Raw genomic sequence first — 21,536 nt, 5'->3', positions numbered from 1 at the left:
AACCCCCAGAGCTCAGGGCAGGTAGAAAGGATGAATAGGACACTAAAGGAGACTTTAGCCAAATTGGCCCTGGAGACTGGCGGAGATTGGGTGACACTCCTTCCCTTAGCCATCTTCCGGGTCCGGAACTCCCCTTATGTCCATGGACTAACCCCCTTTGAAATCATGTATGGGGCTCCACCCCCCATCATTCAAAGGACCTTAGGCCCGAGACTAGATGATCTGGCCCCAAATTATCTGATTATGGTATAGGCTTTAGCTAAAGTACAACAACAAATATGGCCCCTAATTCAAGCGTACCATACTGCTGAGAGGACCCCGAACACGGAACATGGCATAGTCCCGGTTGATATGGTATGGGTTAAAAGGCATCAGTCCAAAACCCTAGAGCCTAGATGGAAAGGACCTTATGTTGTACTGTTTACTACCCCTACCGCCCTCAAGGTTGACGGCATCGGACCTTGGATCCATTACTCCCACGTGCGTCGAGCCAATCATCAAAAACAAGAAGGGGCTAAAGAGTGGACTGTACGGCGGCACCCAGACAACCCATTAAAGCTAAAGCTCTTGCGGCCCCCAAAACATGCAGAGTCTTCAGGAGCCGTCACGAATGAGTTGGATGATCTTCCTGATCCTGCTCACTGCCCGGAGCAGGAGCCTTGCCGAAACCAACCCTCACCAGCCTTATAAACAAACCTGGATACTCACCGATGGGGAGACACATACCACCCTCAACGAGACTACTCACACTGCCCCATTGGGAACTTGGTGGCCGGAACTACAATTCTGCTTCAGAGACATCAATCCTGCCTACGGGGCCACCGCCCCGGACTCAGCTCGACGCTATGGTTTTTATGCTTGCCCGGGCCACCAAAAGAGCAAAGACTGGGGGGATACAATACTCTTTCTGTAAGTCATGGGCATGCGTCACATCTAACGATGGTGAATGGAATGGGGAGTATCAAAACCAGACCTGCTCAAATTTGCCTTTGTAAAGGGGGCACCAGGGGGAACACCATGGGGAAGCAGATGGGGGGGTGCCTAAGCCTTCTGATTTTCAACCGCGGTTGTCAGCCCATAGATCTAGATAGAATCAAGGTCACTTTCACTGAAGCTGGCAAAAAGGACACCTCAGGATGGATGCAAGGAAGGATGTGGGGAATTGTATTTTATAAATATGGTAGACACGCTGGCTCGACCATAGTAGTCAGATTGAAAATTGAACCCACGGGGCCACTGTCCACAGCATTGGGCCCTAATAAGGTACTTAGGCCACCCTATGTAAAGCCACCTCCCTGACCTTCCACAACTCACCACCTCCCCTCAACCATAGCCCGGGCTAATGTTACAACTCCAAGACTATCAGGAACCAGCCCTCCCCTGGTGAGGCCCAGTCTCATGACCAGATCTAAAGACCCCCTCTGGGACCTAATAGACGCTGCATTCCTGACGTTAAACCACACCAACCCTAACATGACTAACTCCTGTTGGTTATGTTATGACGTGAGGCCCCCATTCTATGAGGCAATAGGGCTAAACAACACTCACGTTACCTCACCTGAGGAAAACCCTGCCCAATGTTCCTGGGGAGACCATAAAAGAGGTCTGACCATACAACAGGTAAGCAGCCAAGGAACCTGCTTAGGAAAAGTGCCAAAGAACAGACGGGACTTATGTACTGTTATTAACGCCAGTTCTACCTGGGAAAATGCTATTAAATGGGTAATTCCAAAGGACAATGGGTGGTGGCTATGCTCGCGGTCCGGACTCACCCCGTGCCTATCAACTAAGGTGTTTAACAGCTCTAAAGAATTCTGTGTCATAGTGGCAGTGCTGCCCCGCATCCTCTATCATTCGGAGGAGAATCTATATTCATACTGGAATACAAAAATGGTTGAAAAAAGAAAAAAAAGAAAACCTGTTTCTGCAGTAACTATTGCCACCCTACTCAGCTTAGGGTTAGCGGGAGCAGGAACCGGCATAGCCTCTTTGGCCACCCAGCATAAAGGGATGTCTTCGCTGTGCACAGCCATAGACGAAGATATAGAGAAAATAGAAACCTCCATTAGCCACCTAGAAAAATCCCTCACTTCTCTGTCTGAGGTAGTACTTCAAAACCGACGAGGTCTGGACTTGTTGTTCCTCCAAAAGGGGGGACTATGTGTTGCTCTAGGGGAAGAATGTTGTTTTTATGCTGACCATACTGGAGTTGTTCGTGACTCCATGTCTAAACTTCGAAAGAGCCTGGAACAAAGAAAACGAGAAAAAGAGGCCGGGGAAAGCTGGTTCGAGTCTTGGTTTAACCAGTCCCCATGGTTAGCTACCCTTTTATCTGCACTGGCAGGGCCAATAATAATCCTCCTATTACTTGTTACCATAGGACCATGGATTCTAAACCGACTTATGACCTTTGTCAAAAGTTGAATTAACACTGTCCAACTTCTGGTCCTCCGCCAACAATATCAGGCTCTTCATCCCCTTGAGAATGATTCCTCAATTTAGGCCAAAGGAAAGGGGGGAATGAAAGGGATAGCAGCAGAAACCGGTACCGGAGGCCCCATGCAGATAAGATAAGCAGAGCAGTAGGGCTCGGCTCGGGCATATAGAATGTGAGGAATGCGAGTAGGTTACGAAAGATGACGGGATGTACGTTGAAGATGTGCTCTGCCTGCTTGCTCAATGTTGATAACGAAAATACGCGCGCAAATGCTGACCTTTTACTCTATAGGCTAGGAAGTACACGTACTCTTAAATGGATAGGCTGGAAATGTATGTGGTGTAACAAAATCATTGGCTATGTGCCACGCGGGCTTTTGCTGTAACGGCAGGTAGTGGTCTATATAAGATCTCCCCTAAAGTAGTCGTGGTCGTGTTTTCCTAACCAGTCCTGCGTGTCCGTGTGGGAGCTCGACCCTGGCTAGCCAGCCCAATAAACTCTGCTTTGTTGATTGCATTCACGCCTGGCTCTCTGTCTCTCGGAGGAATAGGATTCTCGGACCCTAACACTCTGTCCCCTCCAGGAATTAACTGGAGGGTATAGAGTCCTGTGGGACAGTGTCTAGTGTGTGAGGGAGCTGGGTAAGGGGGAAGAGGGGAGCTGATGGAGCATTAGATGGGTTTTTTTTGCTCAAGGGAGTTTGGGGGCTTTTTGCAAAGGGTTACCATGGTCTGGGTATCTTGCCTGCATTTGTTTAGCCATTCTGGGTGGTCTCTTAGGAAAAAGAACAATTGAACGTATGGAACTTCAGTCCACTTTCCCTCCTTTTTACAGAACATATCTAATTGAAGAGTGGTGTTATAATTAATGCTGCCTCCTTCTGGCCATCTTTCCTCATCTCCCAGAGGATACTGTGGCCAAGCCTGGGTGCAGTAAAACTTGAGTCACTTTTGTTAAAGACTATCTGGATCAAGATCTTTCCAATGTTTTAATAAGCAGGCAAGGGGGGATCCTTCCTGCATCCTTGAGGCTTGATTTCCCATCTAAAAAGGGAAACAAGGGAAAATTGGTCACCTTAACAGAGGTTTCTCCTTTTATCTAAGCGTCCCCAGATGAGGAGAAACTCTAGTGGGAGAGGGCGTCCCGCTCTCCCTTGCTCCTTCCACTACCACTCATGGGTCGAGTTGAGGATTTACAGATAGATATCTCAGTTGCACCCACCCCCCTGAGATGATCTTTGACCAATCTCTCATCTATTTTGACTTGCCTGTTTGCCCTGCGACCCAAGTAGGCCTAGTTCTCCTCTGCCAGCTGAGCGCTTGTAATTAAAAATTAACTCTATCAAAGTAACCAAGAGGGCTTGCATGGCCAGAAGGAGGACCCCTTTAGAGGCATGGATGGGGACTCTTGATGAAGTAGACTTTTGTTTCCCTATATATCCTGTGAGGCATATATGCTTTCTATGAAAGGAGAGAGAGCATCTGGAGGCTTTTGCGCTGGTAAGGGGCAAAAAAAACTGGAGACCTGAGTTTTTTTGCCTTTTAACTGTTTTTTTTTTTCCTTTTGCTGAGGGCAGGCTACGGAACCTGTTTAACTAATCTGATGCTTGACAAAGACAGTTAAGCCTAAATTGGAGACTAGCACTTTCTGATGCCTGTAGGGATTTTCCCAAACTCCCTGAAGAAAGAAGCTCACTGCTATTTACAGCAAAGGCGGGGACGGGGACACTCATCCTGAACTGCCTGGGAAAGGGGAAGGAGAGGCTGAGGGTTGGGGAAAAAGAGTTTCCAGGCTCAGCCCATGAGGGATTATTGATCATCCCTGCTGTCCAGGTTGATCCTGCCCAAAGGCAGTACTGGAGCACTGGAAGCAAGACTTACCTCCACTCTCGGGCCACGGAAACCATGAAGAAAGCATGAGAGATCTGATTGTCTGTTTGCCACGGACATGGCTGGAGAGGTCCAAGACTTAGCCGCCTTTGGGGCCTCAGGGCGGGTCAGGAAGTTGCATCTCTAGCCTTTGGGTGACACCAGGGAGTGCCCCGGCCAGAACACCTTGTGGCTTGAAAACAAACTTTCCTTCCACTGGCTGTTTTCGGACCTCCCCTTAAGCTGGTCAGATCTTGAAAGAGAGTGTTAGCGTTTAAGGAGAGGAAAAAAGAAAAAGCCTTGGTGCACTGAAGTTGAGTTCTGCCCACGTAGCATTGGCAGTGCAGTACAAACCCCTGCCCGGCCTCTGAGTTTCCTCAGATTGCCTGCCGTACAGCTGTAGTGGGCTTAGACCTTTTCCTCAGTTTCCCAAGGAAGAAACCCTCCTTAACAAGACAGAGAGAGAGGGAGAAAAGGTCGACCTGAGAGTTCCACCATAGCTAGGCCATGGTGGGGGGTCTCTCCTGGAAAACAGACTCCACCGGAGTGCTGGATGCTCACGGTCACATTCCTAGGCAGTCTTTCCCAGTTTGGCACAACCTATACTGACCTCAGGTGAAGGCTGGTCCCTTTGTGCGTCGCCAAATATGATACACGGATGACACGTGCAGGAATTTCAGATGCTCAGGGTTCTTGAGCCTGCTCTGAGAATGAAAGCACAGGCAGACTCCAACAGCAGAGGTCGGAAAGATTTTATTTGTAGAGAATTTAGTTGGAGAAAAGAGAAGAGAAAGACTGCATATTGAGAATGCAGGGGGGACCCAAAACTGTGGGCCAGGGTGGGGAGTGGGGTTTTATAGCCTATTTGCATTGCCTGAGGGTGGAGATGCCTTTCAGATGCAAACAGGCATTTCTTAGGGAGGAGAAGTGTCTCCTTGACCACTTATCGCCCTTTTGGGACTTCCTGCAGTCTGTCCTTCAGTCCTTCAAGGCTCTGAGTTCAAACACCAGTGCTCCAAAAAAAAAAAAAAAAACAGTTAGATATCCATGAACAAAACAAAACAAAACACCTTGACCCTTAACTTACGTCATACACAGAAATGGCTAAAATTAGAAAATTTCTAGACAGTAACATAGAAAATCTTATGCTGTTCATTACTAGTGTACAGATTTTTATATATTGATCTTGGATCCTGCATCCATGCTAAACTCATTTATGCTATTAGTTTTTTTTTTTTTTTAAATAGATTGCTTAGGATAGTGCTTTTCCCAATGTAGATGATTTATTTTTCTTTCCTTATCACACTGGCTCCAGTATATTCTTGAATAGAAGTGTTAGTGGACATGCCTTGCTGCTAGTGCATTAGAGATAGGTTTTTTCACAGATGCCCTTTATCAGGTTGGAATATTTTCCTTCTGTTCCTGGGTATTGACCTGTTTATGTTGTTTTATTCAAGTCTTCTGCATCTGTACTGATTTTCTGTGTAATTACTCTATTACTGAGAGGAATATTGAGGCATCCAACTGCAATTGTGGAATTTGTCGGGTTTTTTCCCTTCATTTTTATCACTTTTTAGTTCATTTATTTTAAAGCTTTGTTATAGGTGCAGCACATATTTAAGATAGTTACTTAGTTTGATGAATTTATCCCTTGGCTATTATGAAATGTCTTTATTCTCTTTGTTCTGAAGCCCACGTTGTGTGGTGCAAATGAGTAACGAGCTTTGTTTTGATTACTGTTAGAATGTTCTGTGTTTTCCAACTTTTACATTTACTCTAGTTGTGTCTGTATTTTTAAAGTGAGTTTATTATAAATGGTATGTTTTGTTTTTATCCATTCTGACAACCTCCTTTAATTAGGCTCTTTCCGTTAGCCACATGTGATTGCTTAAAGTTGGGTTCAAATGACTCAAAATTTAATAAAATTACAAGTTTAGTTCTTTGTTTGTATTATCTATACTTCAAATGCTTAGTAACAACATTGTGGGTAGTGGCCTCTACTGGACAGCACAAGCTTAAAGCATTTTCCTCATGGCGTAGTTTATTGGGCAACACTGTTCAGCCGTTTACATTTAGTAGAATTATCTGTGGTTGGATTAAGTCTACTGTTTTGTTATTGCCCCACAGCTCAATGATTTTTTTTCCTCCTAGTCTTTTTTTCTCTATGCTTGATTTTTGGTAGTTTTTGCTACATATTTTCAAATTCTTCTGCTCTAAGATGATGTTATTTTTATCGATAGTATTTTTCATTCTTTGAGATTCTACAAGGACATTTTTTCTGTTTTTTTACATCTTTTTTGTTCCTCATTATGCTCAGACTTTCCTTTGCCTCACTGAGCATATTGCTAAAATTTGTATCTGTTTTTAAGATTTCTCATCTGTTAATTACACCATTTCTGTTATCTGGTGGTATGTTTCTGTCAGTTTATTTTTATCCTGCTATGAATCATACCTACTTTTTTCATGTCTAGTAACTTTTCATAAGATGATGGCTACTTTATATCGAATGCTGAATCTTGTTTCCTTTAAAGATTGCTGCGTTTTGTTAAGGTCTGAAGTTAACTTACCTGCACAGCAACATGTTCCTTGTGAGACTTGATTTTTAAGCTCTTTCATAGACTTTTTTCCTTGGCCTAAAAGTTTGCAGTACTAGGTTGTTATTCTTTCAGAGAACTTTACTCAAGACTCTCTGTGTTACAGGGATACCAAATTCTTCCTGAGTAAAGTTAACATTCCTAGACTTGACTGATTTCTGGTAATTATTTAGCCTATTGCTTTCTTGTCTTTGGGACACCTACCTATTCTGTGTGCAGATGAGTACTTAGCCAAGCACTCAGTGGGAGATCTTTTCAAATCTTTGGACCTTTCTGTTTTTTAGCTCCTTCCTCTTTAGTTCTTTGCCCCACAAATTCTAGCCACCTAGGGATCCTTGACCTCTGATCTCTGTTTCCTGAGTTTGGTAAGACTGCTGGGTTGTGTTTCCTCTGCTGCAGCTTGAAAACTACTGCCTTGACGCATCAGTAGGCAATGATAGGGCTCACTTCATTTGCTTCTCTTCTCTCAGATCACAACCCTACTCTGCCTGTTGTCAAGTGTATAAAAACATTTGTATCTTGTCAAGGGTTCTTGTTCTTGATGAGATAGCAATTCTCAGAGTAGGCAATTGTTTGTGACCAGATGTGGAATGCCTCTGTTTTGTCGTCTTGATGACTGTAATGCTTGATAGTATATGTACTATAATTGTGCTTCTAATAATCACTTAAGCTTTTTTTTGTTTTTGCAGTCTCAAAAGCAAATTCCAATATTCACATGTATGTACACCTGATGTGTGTATGTGATCTCTTTGGGCACATTCTCTGATTGGTGTGTAATGGTCAGAAAACTTTGTAAAAGGCCAGATAGAATATAGTTTGAACTTGAGGTTCATAATAGGGGTTTTGTTGTATGTTATTTATTTATGTATTTTTAAACAACCTTTAAAAAATGTTAAGAACAATTGTTAGCTTGTGCCCCATGAAAAAACAGTTAATTTCCTGATTTCTGCTTCAGAGTTATTGTAGGATAGAATTCCAAAAATAGACTTGGTTAAAGGGTATCCATTTAAAATTGAAATAGATAGCTGTCAAATCACACTCCAAAAAGACTGTATCAGTTAATAGTCTTTTAACAGTATCCTAAGAATGTTTTGATGCTTTTGTAGTGGTCTCTTCAAAGACTAATTTTTTGTTTCTTTCTGATATTTAGTACTATGTTTAACTCCATGTGTAAATATCCCTGCCTCTCCATTTATGCAAAAGCTTGGCTTCGGGACCGGGGTAAATGTTTACTTAATGAAGAGGTGAGTATGATATTCCAGGTCAACGTTTTTATATGTAACCATACTTCTACTGTACTTGGAGACAAGAACAGTATGAAAATTCAAATATGTAACCATACTTCTACTGTACTTGGAGACAAGAACAGTATGAAAATTCAAATTATCTAGCTTTGGGGTATGTTCGTGATCCTACCTGGATGCTATGTTCCTGTCCCTGGAGTCTTGATAATTGCCAGACCTGGTGTTTGTTAACTTTTCTTCTCGCTTCCGCCTGATGGATTATTAAAAGGGAAGTAGCTTACCATATAATTTTCCTTGGCTTCTATAAGCAGGGGAAGTGGCAGAAGAAAGATTTCTTTCTTCCTTTTTGATCGGACTGGGCTTTGAACTCAGGGCCTTAGCACTTGCTAGGCAGGTGGTCTACCACTTAAGCCATGCCTCTAACCCAGTGTTCTATATCTTGATCTGGATATTGCTAGCACAGGTACATAAACATGTAAAAACTCCTTGAGCAGTTAGTATGCATATGGTCATTATTACCTTGTTCCAGGATGGTTCATAGGTTTTCAACTGCTACTAAACCTCAGACTAAAGACCCTCTGTTTTATTTCCTCCCAGAGCTGATCTCCAGTCATCAGAAGCTGGGGCTAGGGGCCACACAGTGGTATAGAAGAGAATCCTCTTGCTTTTCATATGACTTTCAAGTAGTTAGTTGGGCCTATGAAGTGACTCACTTTCCTCTGCTTTCCAGCTTCTATAATTTTGTTGTTCATGTCTCTGGTATTATTTCCATTCTTGTAGGTGGGTACGTGTTTTGTTTTGTTTTTCTTGGTTTGACTGGGGTTTGAACTCAGGCCTTCACGCTTGCAAAACAGATCCTCTGCGGCTTGAGCTACACCTCCAGTCCATTTTGCTCTGGTTATTTTGGAGATGGGGGTTTCATGAACTGTTTGCCCAGGTGGCCTCAAACCTTGATACTCCCAATCTCAGCTTCCCAAGTAGGTAGGATTGCAAGCATGAGCCACAAGCACCTAGCAAGGGTTCATGTCTTATTATAGTCATTTGCTAATATATTTGGAGCTTGGAAAATATAAAAATTGCATACGTGTGTTTAAGCTATAATTTTAATCCAGAAGTCTTTTTTTTTTTTTTTTTTTGGCAGTACTGAGGTTTGAACTCAGGGCTTTGTGCTTGCCAGGCAGGTACCCCACTGCTGAAGCCAAGGCCTCCAGCCCCAGAAGTCTAATGTTTTAATGTTAAGTCAAATTTGCATAAGATCCAACATAGTTTGATTATTTTTAAATAACTTTATGGATTCAGTTAGGAATTTTCATATCTATGCTATAAGTAGGTGAAATTTGTGATTTCTTGTTTTTTACTGATACTCTTTGATATTAAAAAAAAATAGTTACACTACACACCTTTTCCATTCTGTAGGGAATAGTTTGTTAAAGATTGAATGAAAGATTCTTTGCAAGTATGGTCAACTCACCTATATAGCCATCTGTGTCTTACATTTCTTGTAGGACAATTTTAAACTGTTGGCTGGTGGAGTGGCTCAAGTGGTAAGAGCATCTGCCTAGCAGGTATGAGGCCTTGAGTTCAAACCCTGGTGCTGGAAAAAAAAAGAGATTTTTAAACTATTGAGTAAATGTCTGCTTAAATCATTTTCTTAGATTTTTGTAAGGATTTGTCTACTTTATCTTTTAAGTTAATTGGCCTTACTTATTTTTAAAAAATTTCTGCTGTACTCAAGTGTGGTACATTTTCAAGGAATGATTTCATTTACACACACACACACACACAAACCCAAAATAAGATTGAACCAAAGATCCAAAAGTTTATACATTTTTATTTGTAATATCAATACAATTTGTACCTTTTATTTATTTAGTTATTTGTTTAGTTAGTTCTTGAGTAATTACATCAGAAATTTCCTATTTTAAAATACCACAAAAAAAAAAAAGAAAGGAAAGAAAAAGAAATTTCCTATTTTATTAGTCTTTTCTGTGAACCACTGTTTAGTTTGGCCACGTATTTTATTCAGATTTCATAAGTCTGTTCTTATCATTCTGTAGATAGGCTATGGTATGAAAAGGAAGATGGACTTCTTTATGGAATTCTAAACACTGAAGAACTATAAGGTAGCTTTGGAAACTATTCTATTTTTCATAATAGAATGGTGTAGGAGAGATTATTCCTCACATGCTGCTGTTATCTAAAACTGGAAGTTTTAAGAATAGCTTAGATGACTTACGGAGTACAAAGCTAAGTGTGTCTTCAGTTCATTCTGTTTTTAAAATTATTTTGATTTTCTTGGGCAGTGCATAAGATTGAACTCAAGGCCTTGGAGATGAAGGCAAGCATTTTACCACTGAGCTGTCCCCAGCCCCAATCTATTATTTTATGTTCTTAAGGTTCAGCTTCTTGTCTTGAACTTCTGAAGCTCCATCACTAGTCCTTGTGCCCTTACGTTCCTACATTTTATCTTCGTGATTCTCTTTACTTATAACTATATGCCTTTCTCATCACATAAGTCTTTCCCTGACTTTGTTTTATCTGTTTGTTTATTCAGGCCTAAAATATTTATGCCTTAAATATTCTTTGAGTGGATGAATCTTTTGTAGAAAATAAAAGTTGACAGTGTTGTCATGTGTATGTTTCTTATTCTCCCTGAAGTATGTGTTTGAGCATGTGTGTGCAAAGATGTAAGGTTATTGGGTGCCATAAGGTTACTGCTCATGCCTGTGATACTAGCTGCTTGGGAGGCTGAGATAGGGAGGATTGTGGTTCCAGGCCAGCTTGGGCAAATAGTGTGTGAGACCCCATCTCCAAAATAACCAGAGCAAAATGGACTGGAAATGTGGCTCAGGTGGTAAGAATGCTTGCTTTGCAAGCACGAAGCCCTGAGTTCAAATCCCAGTCCTCCCTCCTCCACCCCCCCCAAAAATGTAAGGTGACTTGTTCTTGTTGAAGTGAAGAATAGCATGCCTTTCTGTGGATAATTATCTATGGGCCATGTGTTTCTGAACATCTCTTGAAAGTTCACTTTCTTAAGGACTATTTATGTCCTTAGCATTCTATAATTCATCTCTGATACATGTAACTAAATTTGTATAACTAATTGGTATTCTGACATGCTAGAATAGAAAACTTTAAAAAATACTATAGTTTTCAAGTTTAATATTTATGAAATTATAACACTCCATCCTTATCTTTATCTTTTTATCCTCTCCTAGCATATAGCTATCAGACTTTTCTCAGTGTATCATCTTTCTGTTGAAATAGAACTGTACCAGAGGTCTTGATAGTCTAAAATCTTTTAAATATATGCCTTAAAACAAATTACTATTGAGTTCTTTTCAAAATTTGAAATTTCTTGTTAGTTGAGAATGTATTATGGTTTTTATTCATTTGTATGTTTTCAAAATATATATAAATATTTACATATATGTGTATATTAGATCTCCGAGAGGTTTGTCTCATTCTCCTTGGGCTGTGAAAAAGATAAATCCTATCTGCAATGAACATTATCGAACTATATATCAGAAGAGACTAACTGATGAAGCTAAGATTTTGAAAAGCCTTCATCACCCAAACATTGTGGGTAAGTTTAAGTAGATGGTGTGGTATGATATTATTCTGTATGTCTAGAAGCAGTGTGAATACTGTCTTAACTGGCTTCACTAGCAGAAATGAAGTAGATGGGGCTATAGGTTGTTGGGAAGCAATTTAGTGTCATAGTTTAAAATAAAAATTTGTGTAAAATACTTTAAATTCTGAAGTATATATTTAAATTTCATGAGGATAGATGTCGTCATCATGATACTGGTACTACAAAGATTCCAGGAATAGAAGAGGATCTTCAGTTAGATAATTAGGTCGATGTGGATGGCTTCCTGGTTTTCATCTTGCAGTTTCAGTCCACATAAGGCTGGTGAAGCCATCCTGTTTAGGGAAGCATGGAGTATTAAAATGTAGTTTGTGGCACTGTTGACACTGAAAGCATTTAAAATTGCGTCTGTTGTAGTAGTTTTGTAACTAATAGCTGTTTCAGTGCTTGTCAGTGTTGGTCCAGATCCGTGTCTTCAGTCCATCACTGTACTCTAGTAAGGAAGTGTCGTTTTGTTAAGGTTATCGTGCCTTCACTGAAGCCAGCGACGGTAGCCTGTGCCTTGCTATGGAGTATGGAGGGGACAAGTCTCTCAATGACTTAATAGAAGAGCGAAACAAAGACAGCAGAACTCCTTTCCCAGCAGCTGTCATTTTAAAAGTTGCTTTGAACATGGCAAGAGGGCTAAAGGTAACTATGCCATTGTATTTCAAATAATTTTTGTGAACTATGAAAGAAATACTTGGTATATCTAATTACAAGGTACATTTTTTTTAATTCCAAAAACGGGAGTTTCTTTTAAGTTCAAGTCATTATAAAGTCTCATAGAGTACACCATTTCTTTATTTTGTTCAGCAAAGTTTTGTTAGAGGCCCTTACATAAACCTGAGCTAACCTAAGGTAGTTTTGCTATAGAGATCCCTTGTTAGACTTAAATTGATCAACAAACTTAGTGCAAATTCAGTCATTATTCCTGGAGGTACAGCCAACACCGGCTCATAAAAACAAACCTCCTAAAGATAACTTAGTAGGATGTTCGATTTTGACATCACAAGTATACATTTATAGGTCCAGTGAGAAAAGCTCTCAGTGGTGTGTGTGAAAATTATTGTGCCATTGGAAATTATTGGCACACTGTAAGAATTTTAAAAATCTACAAACTAAATACTAGCAGCAGTGGCTCCAGAAAAATATTGGGTGACTCAAAAGGTAATGATGGAGCTGGTACCAAAGTTGCAAGTTAAGACCCAAATGAAATTGGTTTATGGAATGAATTAGAAAAAAAATTTGTTTGTAGATTATATATTTTAAAACATTTATGGAAAGACTAATTCTAAATGGGTAGGATAAACAAAAATTGGAATTATTTAATACCTAATGACTTTAAATGTATATGTATCATGGTATTAATAAATTACAGTGTTCCTATATTTAGTCCTGTTCACTACATGATGAGTGGCATTGCATATCTTTACCAAGAATGACCTCTGCATCATTTCCAAGCTGAGCTCATGGAGACGTGCTCACATGCCTATAATCCTAGCTACTGAGGAGAAAGAGATCAGGAGGGTCGTGATTCAAAGCCAGTACTGGGCAAATAGTTTGGAGACACCCTGTCTCAAAAAAAAAGGGCTGATGGAGTAGCTCAAGCAGTAGAGTGCCTGCTTGGCAAGCATGGTGTCCTGAGTTCAAACCCCAGTAACACCAAAAAAAAAAAAAAACCAATTTGGAGGATATTTTTAAAATGTAGCTATCATTAAAGGGATTAATATGTAAAATAAAACATTGTCTTAGATTACATTTCTGCTTGTGAATGATATGTGGCCCTAAGTCATCTTATTAGTTCTGTATTATCTCGACAATTTGAGTGATGTTTGCCCCATTGTAAAGTAGCTAAAATTATTTCTAAATGTACTAGCTTTAACCTGGCCTAATGGTGTAAGCTACTCAGGAGGTGGAGGCGTAGAATCATGAGTTCCAGGCCAGCCTGGACAATGTTAGCAAGACCACGCCTCAGAGACAAAACACAAACAAAAGGACTGGGGATGTGGCTCAAGTGGCAGAGTGCTTCCCTAGCATGCTTGAGGCCCTGGGTTCAATCCCCGGAACTACAGTAACAACAACAAAAACTACTAGCCTCAAGTGAAGTTGCAGTGTATTTTGAAGTCGCCTTTTGATATAAAAGTAGATGTCTACTTTTTAAAGACATCTAGATTTAAAGAACCTTTTAGATAACATGAGATATTACCTTCCTGGCTTCAAATAATTTGAAATGGTGGACATGTATTTTATTTGAAGGGTGTTTTGTTTTGTTCTGTTTGTGTTGTTTTTGGTGATACTGGGTTTGAACTCAGTGTTTCATGCTTGCTAGCCAGGTGCTTTCACACTTGAGTCGCACCTGTAGCCATTTTGCTGTGGTTGTTTTGGTGATAGGGTCATGCTCTTTGTCCAGGATGGCTTAGATTGCAGTCCTCCTATTTTGTGCCTTCTGCCACAGCTGGGATGACAGGTGCACACCACCGTGCCCAGATACTGGTTGAGATGACGGGGTCTTACGTGTGACTTGCCCAGGCTGGCCTTGAATCACAGTCCTGATCTCAAGCCTCCCAAGTAGCTAGGATTACAGCCATGAAGCACTAGGTGGTTTTTTTGTTTGTTTCTTTGTTTGCTTTTTTTTTTTTTTTTAATTAGCTCATATTTCTGCTCACATGTTTAATTTTTTACAATTTTAGTATCTGCACCAAGAAAAGAAGCTGTTACATGGAGACATCAAGTCTTCCAATGTTGTAATTAAAGGTGATTTTGAAACAGTTAAGATCTGTGATGTAGGTGTCTCTCTACCATTGGATGAAAATATGACTGGTAAGCAGAGTATTTTACAATTTTTTAGTAAAATTTTTAAATTTCTAATTTTGACATTTTTAAGATACTTAATAAATCCACACAGTTCAACAATTAACTATTTTTGAAAAGTATATGTTTCCCTCATTTTCTACCTTGCTTCTGCTTAAGCCTCCATCCAGTCCTGTCCCTTACCACGTGTAGAGTATGAATTATTGACTTTTTATTAGTGTGTGAGTATATGTATTGGGTATCATTAGTGTGTGTATAGATATGTGCAAATATATATATATTCTTTTCTTGTGTGTGTATATATATCTCTAATATATATATATGATTTAATTTAATATAATTCAATATTTGTTTGAGATGGGGTCTCGCTATGTCCCATGCTGGCTTCAAACTCATGATCCTCCTTCCTCAGTCTCAAGTTTTGGGAATACAGGCATGTACTACCACACCCAGCCCTTATTAGTAAATATTTTAACTGATTAGTAAATATTTTAACTGATTGAGATTTTTAAGCTATAAAACATCTGAGAATGGAAAAATATAATTTTAATGAGGTTTTGTGAAGGGAGTTATTTACTTTCAGCAAAGTGATAAGATTTGGGAAACTGGAATGCACCAGGAAAGAGGAGTGCTGCTTTTAGCCACTCTCCTTTTTGCCCGTTGTCACAGCCCAGCTCATTCATTCATTCTCTGTATTGTAATACTGGGGGGATGGGGTGGGGGGGGTTGGCTCAAGTGGTAGCACACCTGCCTAGCGAGCGTGAGGTCCTGAGTTCAAACCCAGCACTGCTGAAGAAGAATTGATACTGTAAATAATGACCATTCTCCTCTCAGAAATTTAAGATATGTTCTTGGTGAGAATCAAGAGCCAGCCTCAAGAGAATGCGTCTGCTTTTAATACATTCTGTAGCAGATTATATTTTTAGTATGAGTTAAAGACGGTCAGTGGATGCTGTTGTGGACATATGTGTAACCTTGGTTTCTAGTGGTAGCAAATGACTACAAGTCAAAGGCAAAAGCCAGGACAAATAGAGTAACTATAACAGTGTCTCAATCATTAATAAAAATAGAACTGAAAAGAATCTTTATGCTAAATAATTGCTACAAAGTTGGAACATTAGGAATTGCTACAAAGTTGGAACATTAGGAAGTTAAAGAAATTGTCAAGCACAATAAAAGTGAAGCTTTTTTCTTTTTGAGATGTTCTCCCTCTGTAGTCCATGCTGACCTCAAACTTGAGGTCTGACTATCTCTGCCTTCCAAGTGCTAAGAGTACAGTATGTGTCACCACACCGTGTTAAAAGTGAGACTTTTTAAAGTGTAATTTCTCAAACCTTGATAGATCGAATAGACAAAACTAAGGATGAAGAAGATCTGAGTAAATAATCAGGTTGATATCTCTGCATTAGAATACTTACTAAAATGGGCCACACGCTAGGCCAAAAAAGAAAACTTCAGAATACAAAAGTAGTCTAATAGTTGACATTCATTGATACCAATGTTATAAATCCAGAAATGTGTAAACAAATTGGAATAAAAAACTCTAACTTGTTTTTTTCGGAATTTAAAACATTTCTAAATCTTGGCTGAAAGAAGAAATCAAATTTGTTACAAAATATTTAGAAAGTAAGGTCTTGCGCAGTGGCTCATGCCTGTAATCCTAGCTACCTAGGAGACAGAGACCAAGAAGATCACAGTTCAAAGCCAGCCCTGGGCAAATTGTTTGTGAGACCCTATCTCAATAAAATTCATCACATAAAAGGCCTGGCAGAGTGGCTCAAGTTCAAGTGGTAGAGCACCTGCATAGCAAGCGTGAGGCCCTGAGTTCAAGCCCCAGTACTAAAAAAAAAAAAGGAAAGAAAAAATAGCTAAGGCAGGCTTAAAGGCAAAATCTCGAGCTATGAGTGACTTGCGTTTTGCATTGCTGTATAAGCTAGAAGAGAAAACAGATCCAAAGTATGTTAGAGGAAGAGAATGGGAAAATGGAGCAGAAATCAGTGAAAGAGAAAACAAACACTGGCAAATATTAATATAGCCAACAGCTGGTCCTTGGAAATGATAATAAAAGGCATAAATCCTCACCTAGATTAAGAATATCAGGGGTAAAGGGTCACAGCTGTAGGTTCTACACATGGGAAGAAAACCTGACTATTACAAGCAGCTTTATGCCAGTGTATAACTTAAATTAAAATGATGATTTCCTTGAAAAATATTACCAAAACTGATAGGAAGAAATTAGTTCTATATCAAAGAAACATTCCCACAAAGAGAACTTAAGACCTGTGTGTTTCTACGGTTGACTTCTGTTCAGCATCCACGGAATCTGTAAAATAGCTATTGTATTTCTATGTATTATCTATAAATAATTGGAAAATTAAATTTTAAAAATTTCTATCTATAACTGGCAAAACCCCAAGATATTTCAAAGTAAATCCAACAAAAGTCTAATGCCTCTATATGGAAAACCACAAAGCATTGCTAAGATGTAACTAAAATTAGAAAAATACGACCATGGATTGAAGAGTCAGTACTGTTAAGATGCTAATTCTTAACCCAGATTAACCTAGAGAATCAGTCCAATCCCAATCAGAATTCTTGCTGGTTTTTTCATTCAAATTGACAATGACTCTTAACATTTAGATAGAAGTCATTCCCAGGCAGAAGCTTTAAGGACCATGAGTGATTCGACCCTTTCCTTTTCTCCTGGTTTAGTAGTCGTGGAAGCATTGAGAAGAAACTTCATTCTCAGCCTCCTGACAGCAGTTACAGATGCAGAACCTTAGGTCCAGAGGTGGACCTCACCTTGTGTCACCTCACGGTTACTCAGCTCAGGGTCACACAGCTTTCCTATGTCTGTGAAGTCAGGCAAGGATGCTTGGCTCTAGAGTCTGTAATTTTTTTTTTTACAAAGCTACTTTTAATACTTTGGGGTGTGTCCCACAGGAACTAAACACACTTGGGAAGGGGTAACCCCTTCATTCCCAGGAGTGGCCCAGGGGGGGGATGAGGCTACCTGAGGGAAGGAAGCACAAAAGGGACCCACTGCAGACTCAGGGCAAAATGAATGCCATCAGTGCTGAAGCCTGTGAGCACCACAGGAAGAAACGTAAGCATGGTGGAACTGCCTCCAGGCACGCAGGCAAAGGGGCCTGAGGCTTGGACGCGAAGCCACAAGGCTAGTTGGGTTCCTCTCCTCATCTGCTTTTTCCTGCTTCTGCTTGGGAGTGACAGCAGAGAGCCCAGCAGCTCAGCACTTTCATATTCTTCTGCTCTGCTTTTTCATATTCTTCTGGTGGGGGAGCTCATGCTGGTTACCGTGGGTCGTAGGGATGGCAGACTCCAGTCAGCATTGTGTCCCCTTGTTCTGGCTGACATTGCAAAAGTCTGTAATCTTGACATCCATGCTCTATTTATACCCGCCACCTTCCAAGAGAATTGATATTTCCCGCACTAGAGGGGTGGCTCAAGTGGCAGAGTACTTCCTTAGTACTCTTAAGTTCAGACTCCAGTACCACCTCCCAAAAAGTCCCACTCATGAAATAAATTACACTACTTAAACAAAAGGAATTGGTGTTTCCCCATGTCCTTACTAAGCAGCTTTTGAATATTACATTTACCAGTCTTAGAGGGGAATGTAATCCTTACCAATGAGGTGGAGTGCATTTTCATATTTAATGGCTATGATGATTAACTTGTGAACTCCCTGTTCAAGTCATTTGCCCATTTTCTTTGGGTTGCTTTTCTTAGGATTCCTGCTACCTGCCCTCATGATTATTTTATTTATATTTTGCTTGTTTCAGTGACTGATCCTGAGGCCTGTTACATTGGTACTGAGCCATGGAAACCCAAGGAAGCTTTGGAGGAGAATGGCATCATTACTGACAAGGCAGACATATTTGCCTTTGGCCTTACTCTGTGGGAAATGATGACTTTATCTATTCCACATATTAATCTCCCAGATGATGATGATGATGAAGGTATAGGCATTTTTTAATATATCTTTTCCTACTGAAGATTAGTTTATACAGTTATCTGTCCATTAAGTTAAAATTTACAAGAGCAAGTTTTTGATTTAGTGGCATAGTTTCTAAGATACAGATTGTGTTAATACTAATTTGGTTAGGTTTCATCTCATACAAATGAAATACAGGTTGATCCTGAATAGGGAGATATACTGAGAAGATCTAGAGGAACAAAAAGTTACCTTAAAATCCTTCCCTAAGAAAATAGATTGGAAAGCCATCATAGGAGTAAGGGCTGCTAACCTATAAATCTAAGATGACAGCTAATGTCCTCAATGGTGGGCAGTTGAAGAGACTGGAATAATGTTGAAAGCATATTGGGCAAGGAATTCTTGCTTTGGGAAGGTGAGCTGTTACTCTTTCCCATGACCTTAAGTGATTGCTTGTTTCATTCTTTCCTGAGCAGATAAAACTTTTGATGAAAGTGACTTCGATGATGAAGCCTACTATGCAGCTTTGGGAACCAGGCCACCTATTAATATGGAAGAGCTGGATGAATCATACCAGAAAGTAATTGAGCTCTTCTCTGTGTGCACTAATGAAGAGCCTACAGATCGTCCTTCTGCTGCACACATTGTTGAAGCTTTGGAACTAGATGACCAGTGATCATGTTCACAGTGACCTCAGCCTGAAGCGTGGCTTGTGTATGTAACTGTTTTCTTTGCTCTGATTTGTTTATGTAGTTCCTGTGACCTGCAGTTATTAGACTATCTGAAAGTGGCCTATTTTAGCACCATATTTTTACAGTGATAAGCACTGGGTATTGTACTGGGTACTCAATGAAGTCTTAAAAACTAGCTCTACAAGTATAAAAATATTGTTCATACAGACTTAAAACTCTAGCAATCAAATGCTGAGAACTATCTAACGTTAATTTGAATTGAGGGACCATTACTTCTATAAAGGATCTTTCTCAATTCTGTTTTAGTGGATCTGTTAAAATTTGCACTTTATATAGTACAAAGTAAGTGTACATATCCTATTTGAGAACATCAAGCTTTTAGCTGGCCTTTCGTCGCTGATGTGCCTATTAAGTAATTGGTCACTGGCACCTGAGAAGAGTGTGGCTCTTGAGAGCAGCTTCTTGGAGTTTCCAGACTGGTCACACTTGTCCTGCTGTCTTGCCTCTCCCTGATCTTTGATGTTTGCCTTAATTTATTAAATATATTTTCTGTAAAATAACTTTTTTAGTTTTTATCTACTAATCTGTATTTTAAGCATTTCAAAGTTGTGCTATAAGAATAGGACAATACCAAATAAAGGTCAGTTTTTGTAGTAGGTTGTCTCAGCGTTATGTTACATTCTAATTTGAGTGTTGTCATTAAGCTCGAGTGAATGTGAGAAGGTTCGTTCCCTCTCAGCCTTATTTTCATAATGAGGTTGATTTGGATTAGTAGTTTCTATGAGCCACAGCTCCCTAAGAATTTTCAAGATTACTGAATTTAATTGTGAATCTAGCTGGTTCACCAACTTGGCTACAGACCAGATTTTTAAAATTACTGCCAACAAGTGGGTTCTTAAAAACTTAGGAACCACTTTTTACAATTCACTGGAGAGTCTTTTAGTTGAGATTATAGCAAGGAACAGATCATTAGCGTATCTCCCATCAAAATATTATTAAAGACAAGAAAGTAAATTGAAAGTTGACTTAATTTACAGACATCCTATGTAAAACTTTGTAAACTGATACTCAGTAGGGTCTACTATCCTCACTTGAACTCACATGTTGTGTCATGCTTAGATTTTCCAAACAGTTCCTGCTATAAGCCATAAAGCATGAATTGGATCTTTCTTGTTCACACACAAATCAGTACTTTTCACTGAGAAATTGGGTAGTTGGGATATCTAAGAGGGACCAAACTAATGCGAGGGACTGAGCTGCAAGTTCAAGTACTTACCTATGGCACACATTATACGTAATCCCAGCATGCTTCTCCCACCATCTACCCTGAGTCTAGATAGACAGGCTCTGGGAATTCTTAGCACACAGTTACAGTTTGCTACCAGCTATAATAAATGTTTTTCTGAAGCTAAGTCTCAGGTGTTAGCCTTTTTCAGCCTTTCTGCCTCCTCGTAGAGCAAAAGTGACTGGGTTGAGGACATAGCAGGATTCTTTGTGCTGCATTAGCAAATTAAAAAAAGACTCCCAGGTAGCCTTCTCATCTGTCAGGAAATCTTTGCTATCAGTCTAAGGCCTATTTATACCTTTATAAAACAATCAGCAGCTGCCTAAGAAATACGAACCATTTATGTCCCCTGGCATCTCCTTCCATCTATAAATTATTGATGAGAATAAAAATAAAGATCATTAAGTGAAAATACTATAAGCTTGTGAGTGCAGCAAACAATGTGCTTAGAAAAAGCTGAAAAATCAGCTTAAGTGATAAACAGATTAAGAAAATGTGGTGTATATATACATAATGGAGTATTCAGTCAGAGAATGAAATTATGTTGTTTGCAGGTAAGTGGATGGAACTGGAGATCATCTTAAGTAAGCCAGTCAATGTTTTTCTTATGTGGGAGCTAGACCTGTAGGACAAATGCACATATAAATACATAAATATCTTACATACACATATATGCACATAGAGTACATGATTGTATTAGCAATTAGTGGGTCCGAAGGGACTGCAGGGAGGCAGGAGAGGGAAAGAATGAAAAATACTGAAACATTGCATCTGTGTATGAAAATAGAACACAATGCAGTAGAGTAATGGGAGGGTTTTAATCTGATTAAAGGTGAAACCTGCTGAAATTACCAATATACACTTTAAAAAATGAAGGGCAGGAAACAAAACCAAGTCCTTTCCAGGGCTAGGTACAGTGGGAGGTGGAGGGCATAAGGAGAGTGGGAAAGGAGGGCAAATGTGGTAAATGAACAATGAAACCTGTTGAAATTGTTCTAAGGGGAGAGGGAGGATGAGAA

The 21,536-nt window shown here is 39.8% G+C and overlaps 1 protein-coding gene across 8 annotated transcripts in view; it reads left to right on the top strand.

The window, feature by feature from the left end:
* Positions 1 to 21,536, top strand: part of Pbk (PDZ binding kinase) — a 39,019-nt gene that overhangs the window by 12,763 nt on the left and 4,720 nt on the right. For 6 of the 8 annotated variants that reach the window (XM_074055229.1, XM_074055225.1, XM_074055226.1 and 3 more), the window contains 6 exons: positions 8,050 to 8,143; positions 11,587 to 11,729; positions 12,256 to 12,425; positions 14,468 to 14,597; positions 18,389 to 18,565; positions 19,017 to 19,254. In XM_074055229.1, coding sequence (XP_073911330.1) covers positions 8,050 to 8,143; positions 11,587 to 11,729; positions 12,256 to 12,425; positions 14,468 to 14,597; positions 18,389 to 18,565; positions 19,017 to 19,216 — 914 coding nt within the window. In that variant the 3' untranslated portion in view covers positions 19,217 to 19,254. Of the gene's footprint in view, positions 1 to 444; positions 910 to 8,049; positions 8,144 to 11,586; positions 11,730 to 12,255; positions 12,426 to 14,467; positions 14,598 to 18,388; positions 18,566 to 19,016; positions 19,255 to 21,536 lie in introns of all 8 variants that reach the window. The other 2 variants (XM_074055222.1, XM_074055223.1) reach the window with 1 other exon arrangement.

This window comes from Castor canadensis, chromosome 14, assembly GCF_047511655.1.
Source record: "Castor canadensis chromosome 14, mCasCan1.hap1v2, whole genome shotgun sequence".
Classification (NCBI taxonomy): Eukaryota; Metazoa; Chordata; class Mammalia; order Rodentia; family Castoridae; genus Castor; species Castor canadensis.
Note: the sequence above shows the minus strand (reverse complement) of the source record. Positions and strands in the feature narration are given on the sequence as shown.